The following is a 22,097-nucleotide window of genomic DNA, read 5'->3' on the forward strand; positions in this document are numbered from 1 at the left end:
TTGGAATGATAAATGACAAAGTGAACCTTCATCTTTTTTATCTCACCTTAACTTCATACTACAAGTTTTAGTATATAGTATGTTTGTATATTTTATAAAGTATAGACACATGATTTCTTTAGATTATCTTTTTTGGTAGCTTCCAATTACTGCTTTCAATTATAGTTTTACTGTGCTGAGTTCTGGTGTTTACAGTTTTTATGCCTGGATTTGTTTTTCTTTTTGAGACTTCTTTTGTGACATTCTAAGTGGCCAAAGTTTTTTTTTTTTTTTTTTTTTTTTTTCTATGTAAAGTATGAATATTTATTTCAGGCTTTAGATTCCCAATCGATTTCAAAAAACAAAATCTGATTTCTCTCCTCAAGAATAGCTGAGGCCTCCGTGTTAGGATGATTTCATGAAGGCTTAAGGAGCACATTTCATCAGGCTTAGCATGAAGTAAGTCCCTGATGCCCACTGTATCCTGGTTAGGAAGGGAAACAAAAGAAAATTCACCACCATGGGACTTGAATGAATGCGTACACACTAATGTAAATGAGCAGCTAAACCTTGGCAAATTTGCTTTTTTTTTTTTTTTAAAGTTTGTTTTGTGGGTTTTTTTTTTTTTCCATTTTCTTTTGCTACCCAGTATATGCAGCACTTGTGAACTCCCAACGGTTTCCAGCTTTAAACACATTAATGTCTTGAAAAGACTAATTCTTCAGGAATCTAAAAACAGAGCAAACGTGTTTTGCTGTGAACATTCTGCAGAGACGAAGTGAGGCGGGAGTTTGGGTTGTTGGTTTTTGTTTTTTGTTTGTTTTTTGTTTTTGTTTTTTTTTTAAAAAAAGAATCAATACAGTGATGGAAGGGTAAAGAATGCAAGAATTCAGACATTCTGTGGAGGGTTACTTTCTCTCCATGAAAGGTCCATAAAAAGGAGCAAACTGAGATCCATAAGGGGAGTCAGCAGGAGCTGTGTTTTTTTTTCCCCACCCCCGGTGAATAGGTTTTTGTTGAGGGGCTGCTGCTAGGTCCCCAATTGCTCCCCTCCCTTTGGCCTGAGACGGCAGGGCAGTACAGGGGCATCAAAGGAGCACGTCACGACTCCTCGTTCCCAGAATCATCATCATCATAACAGTCGGCATCTTCCTCCTCCTCATCTTCATCATCAATGTCGTCATCATACAAGTCGTCATAAAGCAAATCTGAGCTGTTGTCATTGGAAGGCACTTTAGTTTTGATGCAGTATTCCGCCAGGGTTGTGGGGACCTTCACTCCGTCCTTTTCTGCTTCGGCTTTAGTGGCTGAAACCTGTTTCCTAATGATTTCAGCATATTCTTTGTCTTTTCCTTTACTGTCTCTCCATTTCCTGAACATAACCGAAGCATCCACATTGGCTGGGGAGAAGGTGTTGGGCTCATTAAGCAGTGAGATTACACTTAACAGAATAGTCCTCACATTCTGAGTAGGATTCCACCTTTCAGAGGGCAGTTCTCCACTCTGTGGGTCATCTACAGGAGGATGAAGTATCGAAATGCATACATCTCCATTCTCATAAATGTTGGGGTGCCACATTTTGGTCAAGAATCTGAAGGTAGGTGGTGAATATGGGTAGTCAATAGGAAATTTAATATGTGCCTTGAAGTAGCCGCCTTCGTAGAGGGTGTTGGGGGGTCCGAAGATGGCCACCTCCCAGTTGTAGAGGTCGGACTCATCCACCAGGGTGATCCGGAAGCCCTCCACCGGTTCCTCCTGTAGGGATTTCAGCTCGAGCATCAGGGCCTTCTGCGAGCTGGTCATCTGCTGCTGGGCCATCGCGGCGGCGGCGGCGGCGGCGGCGGTGCCGGGCCGGGGCCCCAGTCCTCGCGCACCGGCCGGGCCGGACCAGGCCCCTCCCCTCCGCTCGCCCTCGGGCCGGGCCGCACGGGGCCCCGGTCTTAACACACCCGGCGGGCCGGACCAGGCCCCAGACGGCCCGTGGGCCGGCCCGGTGTCCTCACACGCGTCGCGGGCCGGGCCGGGCCGGGCCCTTCTCCTCACACTCCGGCCGGGTGGGGGAGGGGTTGAAGGAGTTGGGGGAATCCGCTCCCGGTCCGGGGCCTCCCCCCCCCGGAGGGGGCCTCTACTTGGGGGGGGGGGAGAGGAGGTGGAAGCCGAGGAAGGCGGCGAAGGGCCGGCGATGGTGAGCGGAGGGGGCCGGGCCGGCCCGGGAGCGCCGCGCTCGCTCGCCCTCTCGTTCGCCTCGGGGGCCGCCGGGGCCCGTGGCCAAAGTTTTTAAACGTTAAAACATCTGTCTTTTATTGATGCACTAGTTTCTGACAACAGTTTATTAAAATCTCCAAGTATAATGCTCAATTTGTCAACATTTAAATATTTATTTGTGTGTGTGTGTGTGTGTGTGTGTGTGTGTAACCATCAGGGTCTCTCATGTATTTGGTGAGTGTTCTAACCATTAAGATATTTGTTTTTAAATTACCAAGTTTTATATTGCTTCTTTCAATAACATCTGTTAAGCATATGCAAATTCATGCTTATAATTTCTTGCTGATGAATTACTGCAGTTTTCAATATATAGTTTCTCTTCTATTTCTGTCATTGCATTCATCCTTAAATCATGTTTTGTCCAAAATTAACACAGTAGTGTAGACACACTTTTTGTTGATCAATATTCCTATCAAATTTTTTTCTATTTCTTTATTTTTGTGTTGCTGTACTGTAGACATGATTTGCTTAAACACATGTACCTATCTGAATACCTGAGTTTTCATGTATGAATTTAATCTTTATATATTTACTGTTGTCACTTAATTGTAGCATCTTATTTATTGCTTACAATGTAGTCAGTTATTTTGTCACCGATTACAAGTTAGTAGTAAAACTACCACATGTTTTTTAGGTAATACATATTATTCTTTAATGGCTTTGAATTTATTTTTCTTTAGACTGGTAAACATTTGCAATGCCCTTTAATATTAATCTTTTTTTACAGTTCTAAAAATATTAGTTTTTATAGTTCAAGTATTGTCAGTCTGCCATTCTACTCATTTTCTGCTTCCAAAATTGATATAAAATGACATACACTGTTTATTATGTTTAATGTTTGCTAATTATTTTAAGCATTTTTCATGTTCAAATAGTTGATTCTTAACCCTTTAAAATAGGGACTACTAATCTCACCATTTTACACATAAAGAGTTAGAGCAAATACGTATCATGCCAAACTAACACAGATAACAAGATGTAGAAACTGTTGCTAAGTCTGTGTTATTGATTCTGAATCTATTAGACCCATTGTGGAATTTTTCAATATTCTGTTCATTTTTACATGATTCCATCTCTACACTATTCTATGTTAATTCCTTGATGTTTACTTTCAATTTACTAATTTTCTCTTTAACTAAGTCTAATATAGACTGTACTTATTATTTTATTTTAAATACTCTTCATTACTTTCTGTGTTTTAAGTTGTTCCTCTTCACATCACTTAGTTTTGATTCATATCTTCTTGTTTGTTTTATTCATTATCATTTAGAGTAATTATGTGGGTATAATTATTTCTTTGAGAATATTTAGGTTTTTAAAAACTTGTGAAGTTTTTTTAATATATGGTGAAATGCAATGATATTAAACAACCAGATTACTTTTGCCATACACACATGTAATTTATGCCCCAATTGAGAAAACAGATTATTTCTATTATCCCCAAGAATTCCTTTTCTAGTTAATAACCCAACACCTATTGTTCTAACTTGAATATTTTAGAGTAGTTTGGCTTGTATTAATTTTATGTGAATGTCAAGTCTGTATTCCTTTATGTTAACTTTTTTATTTTACATGTTTTGAATTTTATCCATGTTGTTACTGTGCATCTGTATTTCAAACCCCTATGTTTATTATATGAATATACCACACTGCAGTTCCTTATTATTAGGAATATACACTGTACCATATTAGTTTTGAACTATTATACATGAAGATGTAATAAACAAACTTGTACAAATAGTTTTTGGACACAAATTTTCTTGAACATATAAATAAGAGTAAAATGTATATGTCACAGGGCAAGTATTTGCTTATTGTTATTAGAAACAATAAGTGTTTTCCAAAGTGCTATTTTATAGTCCCACCAGAAATATAGAGAAATTTACAGTGTTGTGTATCTATAAGGTCATAGTTCTATTAGTCTTTTTAATTTTAGTCACTTAGCTGGGTGTGTAGTGTTATCTTAATGTTGTTTTAACTTACATTTTTAATAGATTATGCTAAAAATCATTCATTTTTAGTAGAGTTACAGTATAAAGGCAATAGACTTTTAAAGAAATTTTAAAAAATATTATTTTTTCCTATTTACATATTTTCAATTTAGTAATCTTTCCTTCTTACCAACTTTGTTATCTCATAGAATGATTTCCCACTTAGCATGAATGATTTTTTTAATAATTTTTCTGGTGACAAATTGTCTAAATATTAATTTCTCTAAAAAGGTTTTTATTTGCATTTCATATTCAGAGGATGTTTATGTATTCATTTCTAGTTGATGGGTTGATGGTTCATTTTTCTTCATTTCAACCCTTGACTTTCACCATTCACTGTCACCAGGTTTCCATTATTTATAATAAGAAGTCAACTGCTTTTATTCTTTTTTTTTTAAAGAGAGAGGGAGAGGGAGAGAGAGAGAGAGGGGGAGAGAGAATTTTAATATTTTATTTTTTAGTTATCGTCAGACACAACATCTTTGTATGTGGTGCTAAGGATCGAACCCGGGCCGCATGCATGCCAGGCGAGCGCGCTACCGCTGAGCCACATCTCCAGCCCATTTTATTCTTATTATTCCCTCAGAAGTAAAGTTTTTTCTTTGGATGCATTTAAGACATTGAAAAGAAGTTTTTGTTTTGTTTTGCTTTCAGCAATGTGAACTATGATTTGACTACAGAAGTCTTCTTTGTACTCCAGGTTCTCTGAACTTGTAGGATCTTTGGTTTGTTATTTGGAAAACTTCAACCAGTCACTCTTTGCGTATTACCTCCTGAACCATTCTCCCTCTTCCCCTTGTTCTAGCAGTTAAATAGATTACTTCATATTATCACTGTTCCTATTCCCTGGCTTTTATATTTTTTAAAAATTTTTTTCATTCTTTCTTCTAGTTTATATATGGGTAATTTTTTATTTCTCTTCAACTATTATGATTGTTCCTTCTCCTATAACACATATAATGACACATGAAAGGACATTTCTACCTAGTCTCACTGCACTTATGTTTTATATACATCTCTGTTATTCTCTGGTATATATAAAAGTTATGATGATTAACTTCCAACACATCTTAATTCTGCTTCAACCACACAAACATTAACACATTAACCTTTTTGATGAATACTTTCCTTTGTTCAAGTCCTTTCCCTTAAGCTTTTTAGTGACTTCCTATTGCCTACCAAATTATGTATCAATTCTTTAGCATTGTGTTGAAAATTCTTCACAATTTGGTCCCAGCTTAGAATTTTCCAGGACATCCCTCATTATTTATTTAACATGTAGTTATTGGGTGCCTACTAAACGCTAAGTATTGTGTTAGGCACTAAGGAGCAAATAATGAACAAAAAATTGTAGTCTGCTGTGGTCTGAATGTTTGTGTCTTCTCAAAATTCATATGTTGAAATCCTAATCCCAAAATGACGGTATTAGGAGCTGGGCTTTTTAAGAGGTGATTATATAATGAGGGCAGAGGTTTTATAAATTCTGTAGATATTCTTACAAAAGGAACCCTAGAGAGCTGTCCTGCCCATTCCAACCTGTCAGCATTCAGTGAGAAGTTTCTCTCTATAAGGATCAGGTCCTCATCAGGCATAGAATCTATCAGTATCTGGATTTGGGACTTCCCAGCCTCCAGAATTGCGAGAAATAGGTGTTTGTTGTTTAAACCACCCAATTTATGATATTTTTATTAGAGCAGTCCAAATGGTTTAAGGCATGGTTTTTCCTCAAAAGTGGCATAAACTGTGGTGTTTGAACCCTGCATTACTATAATGATCACAGTAAAAATATCATAAATTACAACTGTAATTTTTGCAGCAAAGCTTTATGGTACAATAAAATAATACATTAGAAGGTTCCGACCAATTTGGTAGGGTTGGAAATATTTCTCTCACAAAGTAGTGGTACATGATGAGAAATGAAAATGAGCATAAGGTGAATGAAATGAAGAGGGAGAAAGCATTCAGTGAAATAAATTCAAAGGAGCATTTTCAAAATCTCTATGGCACAATGTAGGCTGAATCATGTAAGGAACTAAAACCAAAACAGTGTCACTTGAATGCAGAGAATGATGGGTTTCAATTCTCAGAGGAGGTTAGATAAGATTAGGAGCCAAATATACAGTGACTTGTTAAGATTTGAGACTTCACTTCAAAGTCGATGAAATCACTGAAGATTTTTACATACAGAGGTGACATAATCTTATGTAGAAAAGAATCTCTATGGATTTTACAGAAAATAGATGTAAGAAAGATAATAAGGGATATGTGCAAAATGATGCACTTAGAAGGCTTTTGTAGCTCCGACTACAGATGATGGTTTTGCATCAGAATAAATGTTATAGTTATGCGGTTGCTATTGACAAAAAGAGAAATTAGTAGACTTGATAAGTACACAAATAAAATCAACAAATCCTGATAGTAGATTTGATATGTGGAATCAGTTATGTAAGATCAATAATGAGTATATTTAATTTGATGAAAGATGGAGTCTCATAGCAGAAATGCATATTAGAGGAAAATTCTATCTGGTTTCACTTAGCATGTTTTCAAGGTTCATCCACATTACAGTATGTTTCAAGTTTTCATTCCTTTTTAAGAACAAATAATATTCCATATTATGTATACTTTATTCTATTCATTCTATGATGGATACTTGGGTAGATTCCACCTTTTGGCTATTGTGAACAATACTACTATGAACAAATTTGTATCTGTTGGAGTCTTCACTTTCAACTATTTTGATTATATATCTAAAAGCAGAATTGCTGGATTATATGGAGATTCCATTTTTTTCAGCAACCACTATACTGTTTTGCATAGAAATTGAATTATTATACATTTTACATTTATTCTAGCAATGTACAAGGGTTCAACTTTTCCACATTCTTGCCAACTCTTGTTATTTTCTGTTCATTTACTTTTCTAAAACAACAAACCAAATGTTCTGGAATGGTATCTCATTGTGGTTTTGATTTGCTTATTGACTATTTATGTATATTTTTAAAGAGAAATGTCTATTTAAATTCCTTGTTCATTTTAAATCAGTTGTTTTTGTTGTTGTTGATTTGTAGGAATATTAACCCATTATGAGTTATACGAGTTACAAATATTTGTAAAGTCACTTTCAAGGATAAAAGTTTCATTCTAGTTTAAGATTTCTACCAAAAAGATTAAAAAAATTAAACCAAATAAAAACAAAACTACAAGGCAGTAGAAATAGAACATAATACCCAGGACATTCTAGGCAAGTAGGTGTAAAACAAGATTTTTTTTAACTTATCAAACTGCATGCAAGTGTATAAATTATATTAAAATCAGTATTAATTATAGAAGAAATCAGGCAATATTATTTCATAAAAGCATCATAATCTACAAACTAAGAAATAACTGAGGGTAAATAGAAAAAAATGAGTTATAATCACAGAGTATATTTAGCTGTAAAACTGATATTAAAACAAATGTGGACATTAAAATGAAAGAAAAGGTAAGATTTATTAAAAAATGACTGCAGGCTTAAAATGAAGTCATTCCTGCTGAAGATCCACACTAACAAACTGAAATCTAAACTGTTCACTTGTCAGATTTGGTCTTCTTGGAAGTCAGGAAAGAGATAGTAGCAAAATTCCATGATGCCAACATAATTTCTCTTGTACTTCTGTAGGGAAAGTGACCTTGAAACAACTAATCTGCTATTTGTTCTTTGTTCTTGCTTTCCTCCAATGTTCTGCTTGTAAAACTTGTCCACTTTCTTTATCTCACTGGATATCCTTTCTATTTTGTGGATGAGATATTGTCTGGTTCATGAATCTCTAAAGCCACCCAATCAGATCTCTGAAACTCCATTTGTTGAAATTTTGTTTTATGATAAGGTATATATCCTTTCAATGCTGAGTGATATTACTCATAAAAACTTAATTAATGTGGAAAATACAAAAGAAACATAATGATGGCATATATTTGTAAGACTCAGTAGCTCAATGACAGAATATGAAGGTATCACATTATATTCAAAAAAATTTATGTTCAATGGTACAAAAAAAATCTGGAAAGTTAATGCTTTTAGGGAATATTGCATATTGATTAACATTTCAATATTCATTGCATGCTTACTTAAGTAAAAGAAAGAAATTTGTATTAAAATTAGAAATAAGACACTAAAAGAGAGGAGAAAACAAAATAAATATTCAGAATAGATAAAAATGGTAAAATGGTATTTGGCATCTAAGTGGATATAGTGGTAAAGAATAATGACAAAGAGAAAATAATTTTGAAGCTTTTCTTGGAAAATTGAAGAAGGCATGGGATTTGCTTTTTTATTTAGGATAGATTAGCAGAAGAGTATTAACTGAAAGAAAAAGTGAATATTTCTGCTTGTTCATGCTGGTGTTGATTTGGTTTGATTATCAGCTGCCCTACTGGTTATATGATTTCCAGTTCCTATTGACACAGAGCAAGAGAGCAATATTCAATTGAAAAGACAAATTCAGGAAGTAGAGATTGGTCAGAAGCAATGTAGTTGTGCCTCTGGAAAATAGAGAAGATTCCAAAAATTCCAAGACAATGGAGTACACAGTAGATGTTAGTGTTGTTAATAGACGTTAGGAGGGTGATGGGTGGCTAATTAGGTGGAATTGAGTCTTGGTGCTTCCTTTTTTGAAAAGCCAGCAAGAGATTGGACCTATAAGGGGCTTAACTTTGCCCATTTAAGAAAAACTGGTACACTGTTTTTTTTCTCTGCTAAAATAGAGTGTATTTCAAAGAAGATACATCATAACACATCAAGAAATATTTTTAACCTATGAGAATGACATTAATCAAGTTAATAACATGTTATGAAATAAATTTCAAATTAGAAACAGTTGAGAAATACATATAAAAAGCCAGAGTTGCTATTAATATAAACTCAAAACGAAGTGTCTATGACATAATAATAAGCAGGAATATGTATACATTTAATTCTCAATATATAATAATACCTAGTTAGTCAAGATAAGAAAAAAGGAGGTGTTATCTGCTTGCAGGGTTTTTATTAAATAAGAAAAGTACATGTAAATTTACTCGTATATTTTTGGAGCTTTTATAAAGATAGATAAATTTAAAGACGACAAGTGGCTCTTTTACAGGGATAGGATAAAAAGGATTTTGAAGAAAGAGGAGGAACTTACAAAAGGATAGAACCTACTGGCAAAACAATCAGTAGGTGTTCTCCATATATATTGATAAGAATAAAAGAGAAAATAGGCTTCTGTTATTGACAAAGTGATTTAAAATGCATGTAAGTTCAAACTTCTATCTAAAAGAGTTTTGAAATACTGATTTGTTTAAAAAACAATTGCACATAAGATAGAGTTCCATTTTTGTTTTTAGCAATGCCCAAATTCGATATCACTTAATTCTGTAAGTTCACTGTCAAATTTGTAATATTAATGTTCAAACTTTCAATAACCCTGTTAAAAAGTTCTTATGCCCAGCATCCTAACAGCTTATTCATATCAATTTTAAAGAAGAATGGAAATGGATCTTTAATTGCAACAGTAGATTTGGGTTAACTATAGAGAAAAATCTCCTGTTGGAGAGAAATATTAAGAATCAAAATGAAATTTTCTGAGGCCAGGCAGTACTGAACAGAAGACACGGAGACAAGGTACACTGAGATGATGATTGATAAGGAATTTCACAGCGGAGCCTGTGAACCAGGTATGTCCAGGGAGTTTGGTTCCAAACACCAATCACCATTGGAGTGCAGGGCAAGTGAGAGAGAGGGATCTTGTGATCTGAGGGTCATGTGAGGAATCAAGTTTTGCAATCACCTCAAGTTTATCAACTTAGGTCAAGGTCTAATACTATTATTCTTGCTTTGTAAAAATTTTCCTGTTCTACTGACCTCGGTATTACGTAAGTGCAAGGGTTTTTTTCTAACAACTTTATATGCACTTTGTTAATCATTACAAGGAACCCAATGCAGAAGGTATTTATTCAATTTGCATTTTCCAGCTGAATATATTAAGATTTTGGAGGTTAAATCTATACTCAAATTCCCATTGAACCTAAGCACGACATTCTTACTCCAGAGACTTTATTCTCAGTCATTATTCTATATACTGAGTCAATTGTATAACAAAAATGCAGCAGATTTTAATAATTATGGACTAAACTAGACTAATCTATTAGACTATGTTAATTTATTTACTGAGTTATTGATTTATTTAGGAAATTATGAATATTTAGAAAAATGTACTTTCTCATTAATTAGTTATTACATGTGGTTACTGATAAAAATGTCTAATTTCTTTTTTTATGTTATGCTAATTTCAGGTTTTTAAAAGCCTTATTAAAATGCATCCATTATTTGCTAGAGTTAAAAGATTAGTCGTTTCCCCTTATGCATAAGAAAATGGAATAATCCTCGTTTGCTACAATTTTTGAAGAAACTATGCTCTGGAGAAAAACAAATTTCAATCATATAACATTTGTCTTTCGATAACACATTTATGTCCTTTATTTGGCCTCCAGTAAAATATGATTATGTTAGATCACATTTTTTAGATATATACAAATTAGTCATATTGCACAATGTCTAGGAATTACTTTCCTAATGTTTCACAATTGCTAGAATTAATTGAAATCCTTTAGGGTATACAAGGCCGGAAGTGTGTCATGTTCATGGTATAGTAGGAAATAATTAGATCTGTAGTGAAGAGACACTCCCAATTAAAACTTTATGGGAAAATGATTCTGAAATTAGCTTTAAGGAAATTGAATGGAAGCAGATCATAGGCAAAATGTAACACTCCTCTGTAGCATTAACAAGTATATTTTCTATCTGTGTATGAAATCTGTATTATCACTCTCAGAGTCTGGATGTAATATATTAGAGAAAGTTAGGTCTACTTTAGATGAATGAAAAATACCGTAGAAAACACATTTTTGTTGTAATGAGAAGTAATGTGTATAGTAGCAATATCGTACTTTAAATCATCAAGTTTATATATAAACCTCAACAGGAGAGATTATGAATAAATGTTAATATTGTGTTCAAATGAGACAGATAGAGCCTGATACAGATTGTTAGATTCTGGAAATTGTTTCCAAATCTCTCCTCTTCCACTTATTCAATTAATACATTATTTACTAAACCAGATGGAAAATATTACACAAGAACTTATGTTTCTAAGTTGGTTGATAAAATTTCAAAAATAATACTGTCTTGAATTCACATGAAATAGGATACATTTTGAAAAAGTCTGAGTTAAGAGTATCCATGTGGCACCTTAATTCTTGAAAGTTATAGTACAACAACACAGTTTTCTTTTACTTATTTCTAATATTTAAATAATAGAGTTTTTAAGTATAAAATATTAATGCAACTCTTGATGGAAATGATGCATTTTAGATTTAGGCTATATTTTCCAATCTTATAAATAAGAAAACTGAGATTCATAGTGGATTAAACAACTGGCCAAATTCACTCTGATTGCTGGTTAGTAGTAACACCTTCGGAACTAAAATTGAGTGCAGCCCTCCTAATCCTAACTCTCTATTCTGTATATTAAACCAAAATGCTTTCATTGAGTAGCAGCTTGCTTGTATTCTTCTATATATGAACAGAAGTTCAGCACACAAAGAAGAGAAACACTTTTTAAAAGTTAAATTTGAGGACATTTATACTCATGCTGAGGTACGATTTTAAATGTTTTCCTGGGTCATTATTGACATTCAATTATCTTGTGGAAAGATTGTGGCCTCTAGGTTTTTTTTTGCCATAAATATTCCAATTATAATTTACATAGTGCTTCTTGTGATTGGCAAGAAGGAGACTGCAGTTTTATTCACATGCAGAATTTCAGCCCTCAATGGGCAAGCTATTATGTATAAAAGGAAGCTTTTTAAGCAAATTGATTTTCTGTGTAGAGCTTTAGTCCGAAAGGACTTCTTTGTGCAAAAATCAAGATCAATAGTTTCATGTAAAACTAAATTGAATCATGCCACTGCTTCAATTTTATAATCGTTTTAATGTAAGATAAATAATAAACTTGCTTTGGAATCTTCCTTGTTGGTTGTCCTAATTTCAATAACAACTGGTGCGTATTTCATTACACCATTGCTGTTGACATAAGAACCATAGTGGAATTTACAGTGGAGGAGGCATATGTTATGCATGTCAACCAAAGGCAGATGTCTGACATGCCTTGTCATTTATTTAACCAAAACACTAGTAAAACTCAATTCTATTATAATAATTAGACTCTGAATTTATGGATGTCATGTGAATGAATGAAAATGAAGAAAGTAATTCCTGTTACTTTGGAGGAGTTAGAGGACAATATTTGGGCACCATTATGTTAGTGAATTAAATTATGAGTAGTGATGATATTTGTAATGTAAGAGGTTTGATATCTTCAAAAAAAAAAGAGCTGCTAGAGGAATGAGGTGATTATTCTAACAATTCAAGCTTAAAATGCACATTTGTTCGATAACAGAAATCTTTGGGAAGGCGCTGGCTGATGCAAATAATTGTGTAAGTGGAAAAAAGAGAAGGAAGTAACATTTTTTGAGTACACTCTGTGTGCCAGGTCACACACATATGTGTTCCAGCATATTTACTCAACTACAAAAACAAGTATTTATCAAATTCCTACCTCAGAGCCAGATATGCAATTCTGGACAAGACCAATGTAGCTCATGCTATCAAAGAACTTACAGTAACCTTACAATGGATATTGAAGTAATTCTGATTTATGATAAAGCTCAGAGAAGTGCAATAACTTGTACAAAATCATATTGTTAGGAAGTTACAAAAAAGGTCAGCTCCAAATACAGGTTTGTCTTCAAAAGCCTGACATATTTTATGCTGTAGCATCATGAACAAATTCAGGTGAACAGTGAATATGTGCTGAAGAATACAATAACAAATAAAATAAGCTATATCTATTCATTTGGCAAACTCCTAGTACCTTGGATTTCTTTGGGTTAAAAAAAAAACAGTTCATTTTTCAAATCTTGGCAGGTGCTTATGTCTGGGCATGAGTACATTTCATTACATTTCACTGTCACATATAAAGGCTTTTTAAAAACTGTAATTTGCACATATTTTTGAAAATTAATTTAATAAAATATTCACTGAAAACAAAGATTAATTACTCCAGGTTTGTCAGCCAACACAACCAAGTGATGACTGTGGCTTTCTTTTTTGAAACAGTTGTTACTTCAACACAAATTATGATGCATTTTTGGAAGCAGATAATTCCTAAATTCATATTAACTGCTTCATAAATCATAGGCCCACTGAAAAATTAATGAAATAGCTCTAACATGTAGGTGTATATAAAAGCAGGCAAATCCAAGGCTAAAAGCTAATAGAACTCTGAAACCTTTTATTAGGTAACTCCATCACCAGTTGTATTAGGAAATAAATTTTTAGTAAGCAATTTCTGAAATAATGAGGATTGTCAGTCATAAGTAGCTGTATAATTGTCTACTTTCTAAAAAACTGGTTTGAAAATATTTAAGCATGTAAAGATAACCTAAAACATGTATTATTTTTTAATTATAGAAACCTGCATAACGCTCCCTTTTTAAACTAGCATGAAAACATTTTTAAGCATGTAGATTATGTGCAACACACATAGGAAGTGAGTGTTTTAATGATATTTGAGAAATCCTTATCATTTAAACCACAACAAGAAAGATTAATTTCTTTACAGCAGCAGTTGCTGTTGATCAACATACTTATACAAGTATTTCTGGAACCACTGCTATGAACCAGGCATTATTCCTGGTGTTTGGGACACACTGTTGCATGACAAGAGAAAAATCCCAGCATCCATGGTGCTTTCATATTACTCTTCTTCCCAGGTTTCTGCAAAGTTATTTTCCTGATCCCCTTTCATTACTGCCATTCCTACATATACTCCTTAAAAGCTGATGTTCTCTGAGGCTTTACCAACCTAATTCTATATATTATCTGCACATAAAGCATCATCCTTGTCTTCAACTTTCTTCTGTATGTTGCTTTGAAATCTGTATCTTCTTATCTTTGGTTTCTCATTCAAATTTCATTTCCATGTGTCCATGTGCTTACTCAGATCCATGTGGAAATCCCTGTCACTTCACACAAAATGTGTCCTGAATTAAAGCACTATGAACCTCCACTCTGCTTCCAAGGAAGCCTTAGTTTCCGTAGTGCCTCTGTGTTTGCCATCAACATAACCACTGATCAAGAAGCTGTCTGATGTTAAATGTCTATATGTAAGTGATTAATAGCTCATATTACTAGACCCAGACAGCTGGTGTTTTGTTCAACTTAGCCAATAATTAGCTTAGTAATTTTGGCAACTGATTTAACCTATTGGAGCCATAACTTACCTATCTCTTTCATGGGGATTTGGGTTGATTAACAGAGATGATGTGATTCAAGGGATTCGTACATAATGTGATCTAAATAAAAATTTATTTTTGGTATTAGTTTTGCTTTTATTTTTAGAGCTGCCACTACTTAGTCACTTCAAAGTGTGTTTGGCAAAGTTCAGAATGTGACAAAACCTTGGGGCCTTCTCTAATTTTGAGTGGGTGGGAACAGGAAGGCTTCTCATTACCCTTTAAGGTAACTTCAGCTAGAACGTCTCTAATTTCACTTCTTTAGGAGTTGGGTTTTGAATTCCGATTGAAATGAATTCCAGTGCTCAACACAATTTTACTAACAAATAATGTATTTTTAAGGGACACTCCTTTATTTTTCTATTCAAATCGACTTCTTCAAATTCTGAAGTGCAAACTTTTTACTCAGCACTGAATTTTTAGTTAGTTCCATCCCTTAAGTGTCTGCAATTGGCTCAGAATTTCTTTCTTCCAGGATGAATTCTCCTGAGACAGTTCTGTGAAAGGTAAACACGCTGTGGAATAGAAGGAGGGATGACATTGCTGGCTCTCCCTGATACTGCTCCAGTTAGAGCAAGTTACAGCTGTGCCATTAATTAAAAGGAGACTTTTTTTTGTCTTTAATATATTACACCCATTTGCAAAGCAACTAGATTCCAACTACAACTAAACACACACACACACACACACAAATCTGCTTATGTGAAGAACTAGCTAAGAATACTGATTAGCTTTTTGACGTATCAGTTTCTAATGAACGTGCTATTTATTTTTAAAACTGGTGGTGTGTCTATTAAATTAAAACCCCAACTTTGTTTCTAGTAGGCACATAATAACTCTATGTGCCAAAACATTGATATAAAAGTCAAAACTTACATGCTATATTCAGCATGAATTCATAGATAGGTTTAATCATTAAAATGAGTTTTAGCTATTAAGTGGTGTGTGCTTAGATGTAGGACAGATTTTGGCCAAGGAATGGACATACCAAAATCAAACTCACAAAATTTGAACTTCTATTTTCAACTCACACAAGTTTCCTGCAAGTGAATTCAGTCAAGTTGGTGCTGCTTAGTCATATATGGTTTTTGCTGAAAGAGTGCCCCACTCTCTTTTTTCCCCGATGGCACCCAGGTAGAATGTCTAGGTGTGATCCACATGACTTGATGGGGTGTGGATGGAAAGAATACAGTAACTTTCTCGATCCTGGGAAACTTGGCATCCTCTGGAATCTGCAGAAATATACATCATGATATCAGGCTTTGATCATGGGTGTCATTTCCTACACCATCAATTCTTTCCATCCTGGTCCATCCTAGTCCAAGCTTATGTGGCTGATTCCCCACACACTGACGATATCCAGGAGTCATCACAAAGAGACTTTGTTTTGTCTGGTATCCTTCTCCCAGTCCATTCTTTCCCCTTCTGGGCCTTTAGAAGGCCTGTAAAACATTCCAAAAAATTAGAGACATTTGTTTGGGGTTATGGACTAGCTCAGAGGCACATTCCTTCTCATTTTCTACTCTATGCTGACTCTGCTGGCACAAGGAACTTTCTTCTTCCTGTTTTACTCCCTGTTTTCCCTCTCATTGCTTCTTAAGTCCAGGGAAACGAATCTATTGCTCTCAGGGATCATGATCATCATTGTTCCATGCAGAGAATTTTCTATCATATAACTGATTTTTCTCTGACTTTTAAACCAGAACTTGATCTGGGGACTGGGCTTGGGGGTAAGCTCTTCTCATAACCTATGTTTGACAATACCACCAGAATTTTCTTGGTTAGCCTTCCTAAATTATATTTGTTATTTGTATTTTCTTTTAGAAATCATTTAGTTAAAAATCCTGACATGAGTTATTTTAATCAAAACAGAAAATTTATGGTTTCATCTCCAAGGAAATGTTAAATGGCTGAACCCCATGTTAACACAAATATTTAGGGGATCAAATGAGTGGCCTTTCTTTCTCTAGTCACTTCTACATTTTGCCTGTCAGCTTGGTGCTTTTTTTTTTTTTTTTTTTGGTAGACCAGCTTTCTCCACACAGTGGAAATTGCAGTCGTGGGTATGTTCTGTGTGTGATGCCATACAATTTTTAACACCTAAGAAAGAAAGATTACCTCTGTCACTCAAATTCATTTTGAAAAATCTTATGGAAGTTTCTTGAAGTTCTTGGCTTGGATCAGTGCCCATTTCTGAGTCATTCAGCTGTGGTCAGATTAGGGGTAAGGTCATGTATGAGCATGTTACCCGTGAGGAGGTCATGTAGAGATGTTCCAGGGAAGACTGGAACTGGTTACCTGGTACTGTCAGATGCTCATGAGGAGGAAGCACAGCAAGGAATACATCACCTACCCCATTTTGCCAGAGAAGCACTTGGCCATGGCTGTTGGAGTAATGGTTCTGCTGTTGCTTTTCTCTGTCCTGGTCTCTTCCTATTCCATCAGGCACAATTTTGGAGTTCTTTGGAGAAATCTTCCTGGAATCCCTCCTAACATTTAAGTGCCTAAGTAAGCCAAAAATACAGCCTAAATTATGAAAAATAGCTTATGTTTCTGTTGACCTCGACACTGTATAAACTATTGCCGAAGAGATCCACAAAAGCAGTTTACATCCGGGGCAACATTAGCAGAGTTAACGCAATGATTTTGTGTTATGCTTTGGATATGAGGTTTCCCCCCAAATCTCCTGTGTTAATGCAGAAATACAGGTAAAATGGTTAGATTATGAGCTGAAACCTCATTGGTCTGTCCCACTTTGAACGGAGTGAGTGGGTGATAACTGTGGGCTGGTGGGGCATGGCTGGAGGGGATGGGTCACTGGGAGCCTTGGAAGAGTGCATTTTTTTCTGTGGCTCATTTCCCCCTTTGGGCTTCCTGGAGCAGTGTTTCTGTGCTACGCCCTTCCTCCATCATCATATTCTTCCTCTCCATGGACCCAGAGCAATGGTCTCAGCGCACCATGGATTAGACCTCTGAGGCCATGATCCAACATAAATTTTTCTCCTCTCAATTTTCTTTTTTTAATTTAACATTATTTTTTAGTCGTATATGACAATAGAATGTATTTTGACATATGTCCATGAAGTATAGCTTCCCATTCTTGTGGCTGTACATGATGTGGAGTTACACGGATTGTGTATTCATATATGAACATATCTCAATTGTTCTTGTTGGGTATTTTGATCATAGAACAAAAAGCTAACATATTTTGCATGTCGGAAATAATTTTCTTTCAATTATCAGAGGAGTCTCTGTTTTTCTAAATAACAGAGATGCATTCTAATGCTGATATGAATTAAATGTACTAATCATTAGGACAGATTGGGAAGAAAAGGTGGCCAGCAGATAAGGTAAGCATTGGTCATCTATCACTAAACAGGTTCAATTTCTGCCTATAGTTAGTAGCACAGGTATCTGAAAGAATTGTAGGTTCTTCTGTATGTCTTATTTTATTTTTCTGCTCAGTCTCTCTTTTTATGTGACTCAAAAGAACCTCCTGTGGCCAATTGTGGGTTGAAGATAATTAGCCTTTAATTATCACCAGTTACATTTTCACCTGTTCCACTTGCAAATCCCCCAGAACTTCTAGTTTTCCAATTAGCGTATTCATCCTCCAACAAGCAAGTGTGGGGAAACAGCCTTTCCCTTTGGGAACTAACCCCTTCCCCACTAACCTTTCAAGTTATTCTTTAGCTAGTGTAAGAACACCCTTGAGAAGATCAACATATTTTTATTTGCATTATACATCTACAGGATCTCAGATCAAATGTGAGCTCTCGCTGCAGCAGCTGAATCCAAGTGGACACTGGGAATACACCATCTCTGGGGAGATCAGAATAATGACTATTACTCAGGAGAAGAACAGGCGAATTAAAATTCACTTAAATAGGCAAAACCTTATTTGCAGTCTGAAGAGGAGATTTCTGTTTTCTTTTTCAGTTGCATATGAATAAAAGTCAAATGTAAAACATTGGAGAGGGAAAAGAATTCTGACATGGAGTATTTTTTTATCTTCTGTCGGGGGACCGAATCTTTATCCATTTGTGCGGAGAGAGAAAAGACCTTCGGCTCACACAAAGCAAGGTGACTATTTGTGGTGTAATCATGGAAGAAGTGAAATAAATAAATAAATATACAAATGAGTGAAAAACTCCGTAGAGTTAAGAATTCATTACCAACAAGCTGGCAAATTTAAAATAAAACATTCACTAATCCCCCCAAAGTATATTGCAAAGGAAAAAAGGGGTAATTTACTTCACAGACCTTTTGAGGTTTTATATCTTTGAATCACATGGTATCATATATACCTGGTAGTAAAAATATAGAGAAGCCTTTGGAAAGACTGCTCTGGGAATACATCCTCATTAGCATGCAAATCATTTATCAGGATGCAAATAATTTAACGATAATGTGGCCAGGGTCCCCAGAGTAAATAATTTCCATTTTCATTACCGTATATGATACAAATACCCATAATATTTTCCCTGAAAATTACAGCACTTACTTAGTATTCTTTGATCTGCCTACAAATTTTGTCTTGTTAATTCTTGCTTTAAACTGAGGAAGTGGAGGGATGTATTTCGTCAACTCACAAGTAGAGATAAGGAAAGCAAAGGATCAGTCTGATCACAGGATAAGTTTAAAAACCATGTGCGCGTTCAGAGTATCTGACTTACTGATTAGGTTTGGTGTTTAATAACTTTTTTCTGTGCTTGTGAATTTTAATCAAGTTATCACACTGCGTTCTAATGATATAATATTAAAAATATAATCAATGTGTTCTTTGACCATACATCAAATAATACATTTTAAATTTTAATACCATAAATAAATAAATAGAAATCTCACATCTTACAGTTTGCAAACCATAGAGAGGAGTATCTGGAGAGATTTTGGTATGTAAAGAGTTATGTGATATTTCTTGTGAAATGGATTTCCAAGTTGCGCAAAACAAATTCAGCAACATATTTTAATCCTTTCATTTGCATTCCTAAGTGAAAGGGGAGAAATAACATTAAAGAAAGAATGAATGGAGAGAACTAAAAGATAAAAGATCTAATGATGCTGATTTTAGCCTACTTGAATTACTTGCTATACACATTTAGCCTATTAACTTCAGGTGAGAGAGTAATTCACCTAAGGAAATGAGGAAGTGAGGGTAATCAGTTAATATAGAATTATTATTATTTACATTTGAAAATGTTGTAATAGAGATGACTGTGTTTTATAGGCCTGAGAGCCTTTCTGTTTTCTACAGTGCTTCCTGCATAGTCTGTGTTCTTCTTTCCTGGTAAGAGCAGGTTTGAGGAACCTCTATACTGTTATCTACTGTAGCTGTACCAATCACCTTCCCAACACTGTGGAAGAGATCCTTTCCATTCTTACCAACATTTGTTATTATTTTTTGTCTTTGTTTTGATAATAGCCATTCTAATGGGGTTGAGATAATATTTCACTGTAGGTTTGATTCACACTTCCCTGATGGTTAATGTTATTGAGCATTTTTTCATATATTTATTAATTATTTGTATTTCTTCTTCAGGAAAGTGTCTTTTCAGTTTATTTCCCTATTGTGTTACATGAGATTTTTTTTTGTTGCATCTGTTTTTTTGAGTTCCTTATATATGTTGGATATTAATCCTTTGTCAGATGAACAGTTGGCAAAATTTTCTGACAATCCCACTATTGGGTATTTATGACAAAGAATACCAAAGAGATGCCTATATGCCCATATTTATTATGACCCTTGTTCATAATAGCTAAGATGTGTAATCAATTTAGGTACCCATCAATAGTTGTGTGGTTAGGGAAAATGTAGAATTATACACTGGACTATTATTAAGCCAAAAAGAATAGAATTCTGTCATTTACAGAAAAGTAAAACTGGAAGACATTATGTAAAGTGAAATAAACCAGACTCAGAAATATAAATACTGCATGTTCTCTTTCATGTGGAAGCTCAAAAAGTCCACCTGAGTATAGTACAGTAATTGCTAGAGGCTGAGAAGGATGTGTAGTAGGTAATGGATAGAGGGAAGTTGGATTTGATTAGCACATGCTGTATGCATGTGTGAAAAGATCAGATGAATCCAATTAATGTGTATAAATCAATGCATGTTAATCAAATATAAACAATAATTGCTAAAAAACATGTCCAGAGCTTATAGTCACCCTTCATGATTGGTCATTGCATAGCTTACTTAATATTTTTTCATAATTAGAACCAATCTTTTGCTCATTGCTACATATCCCACTCATTGGATTTTCTGAAGGTGTTTCTTCCCAGAAGACAATGGCTTTGTTGGCTGCCATGATAATTTTAACTAGTGTTCAAAGCAGTGGGTCCCAAGATTTTTGGAGGAATGGTCTAATTATCTCCTTATTACATTAGGAAGTGCTTGAATTTCTTCAAGCAAACAGAGACCTGCAAATCGAGATTTATTTTTCTCCATATCTCAAGCCTCCAAAGAAAATTGACCTTTGATTTACATTAAGCACCCAGTCATCTTGAGCTCTTTTGGGTGAGATAGATTGTTATTTCCTGGAGTCATTATATTTGTGGCTTGTGAGTAACTGGGGTATCTTATCCAGTTGAAAGCATGGAAAAATTCAGCTTGCCACAAACAAATTTCTATTGTTGGAAAAGACTACTCTTCTGGGAAAGAAGTTGGTCATCATTAAGAAGGGAAAAAACGAGTCAGAGGAAACACCATTCACACTGACAGGAGAGTGGGTAGGACCCCCCAAAATTGAACTATACTAGAGCATATGCTTAAATTTATTTGTGAGGAATATAAGCAGGGTAAGTGGGAATTAAAGCACCATAATATTCTTTCTCTAATAAAAGAATAATCAAGAAGGGAAATTAAAGGACAGGAAAGACAGGATATAAGAGACTCATTATGGAATGACAAATCTAACCATGAGTTAGTAAACTCCTGCTCATGGAAGGCAAGTAATGTTTTACATATTTGTACATTTCTGCCACATTTACCTGTGGCAGGCAAATAGAGACACACATGAATACGGCATTATGATGAAATTCTTAGTGGCAAGCTAGCAGAGGGTGATAGTATCGTTGTAGTATTTTACTTTGATTTGTCACATGTAACTTCTGATTCCAGAATTAGGTTTTACTTTTGGATTGATGTGCTCCTTTATGTGTGCCTGGTGTATAGTGAAGTACACTGAATACTGTGCTCTTAGGCTGATGCTATATATTGTTCATGATACAGAAGAACAAGGAATTGTCTATTTCCCACTCCCTGAGATGAAAAGTGTTTTACAGGTAGATACTCTTGAAAGCATGTTCAAAATTGATGAAAACTAGTATATCTACAATTTATTGCTCATCTGTAACATGTCAGCTAGTGATGTTTATTATTTAAATTTATTATCTCTTTTTTTCATCATTATATTTCTGAAAGTTAGGGCTGCTATTCCCAAATGGTGACTCAAAGCAATCCAAGCCAGAGCGATATCATT

The 22,097-nt window shown here is 34.8% G+C and overlaps 1 protein-coding gene across 1 annotated transcript; it reads right to left on the minus strand.

The window, feature by feature from the left end:
- Positions 1–478: 478 nt before the first annotated feature.
- LOC308657155 (ubiquitin-conjugating enzyme E2 R2) lies at positions 479–2,207 on the minus strand. The gene has a single exon (XM_081308620.1). It carries the CDS (start codon positions 1,795–1,797, stop codon positions 1,081–1,083), a length of 717 nt encoding a protein of 238 aa, XP_081164746.1. The 5' UTR covers positions 1,798–2,207; the 3' UTR covers positions 479–1,080.
- Positions 2,208–22,097: the final 19,890 nt, after the last annotated feature.

The sequence above is a fragment of the Spermophilus citellus genome (assembly GCF_964194105.1).
Source record: "Spermophilus citellus genome assembly, chromosome: 9".
Lineage (NCBI taxonomy): Eukaryota > Metazoa > Chordata > Mammalia > Rodentia > Sciuridae > Spermophilus > Spermophilus citellus.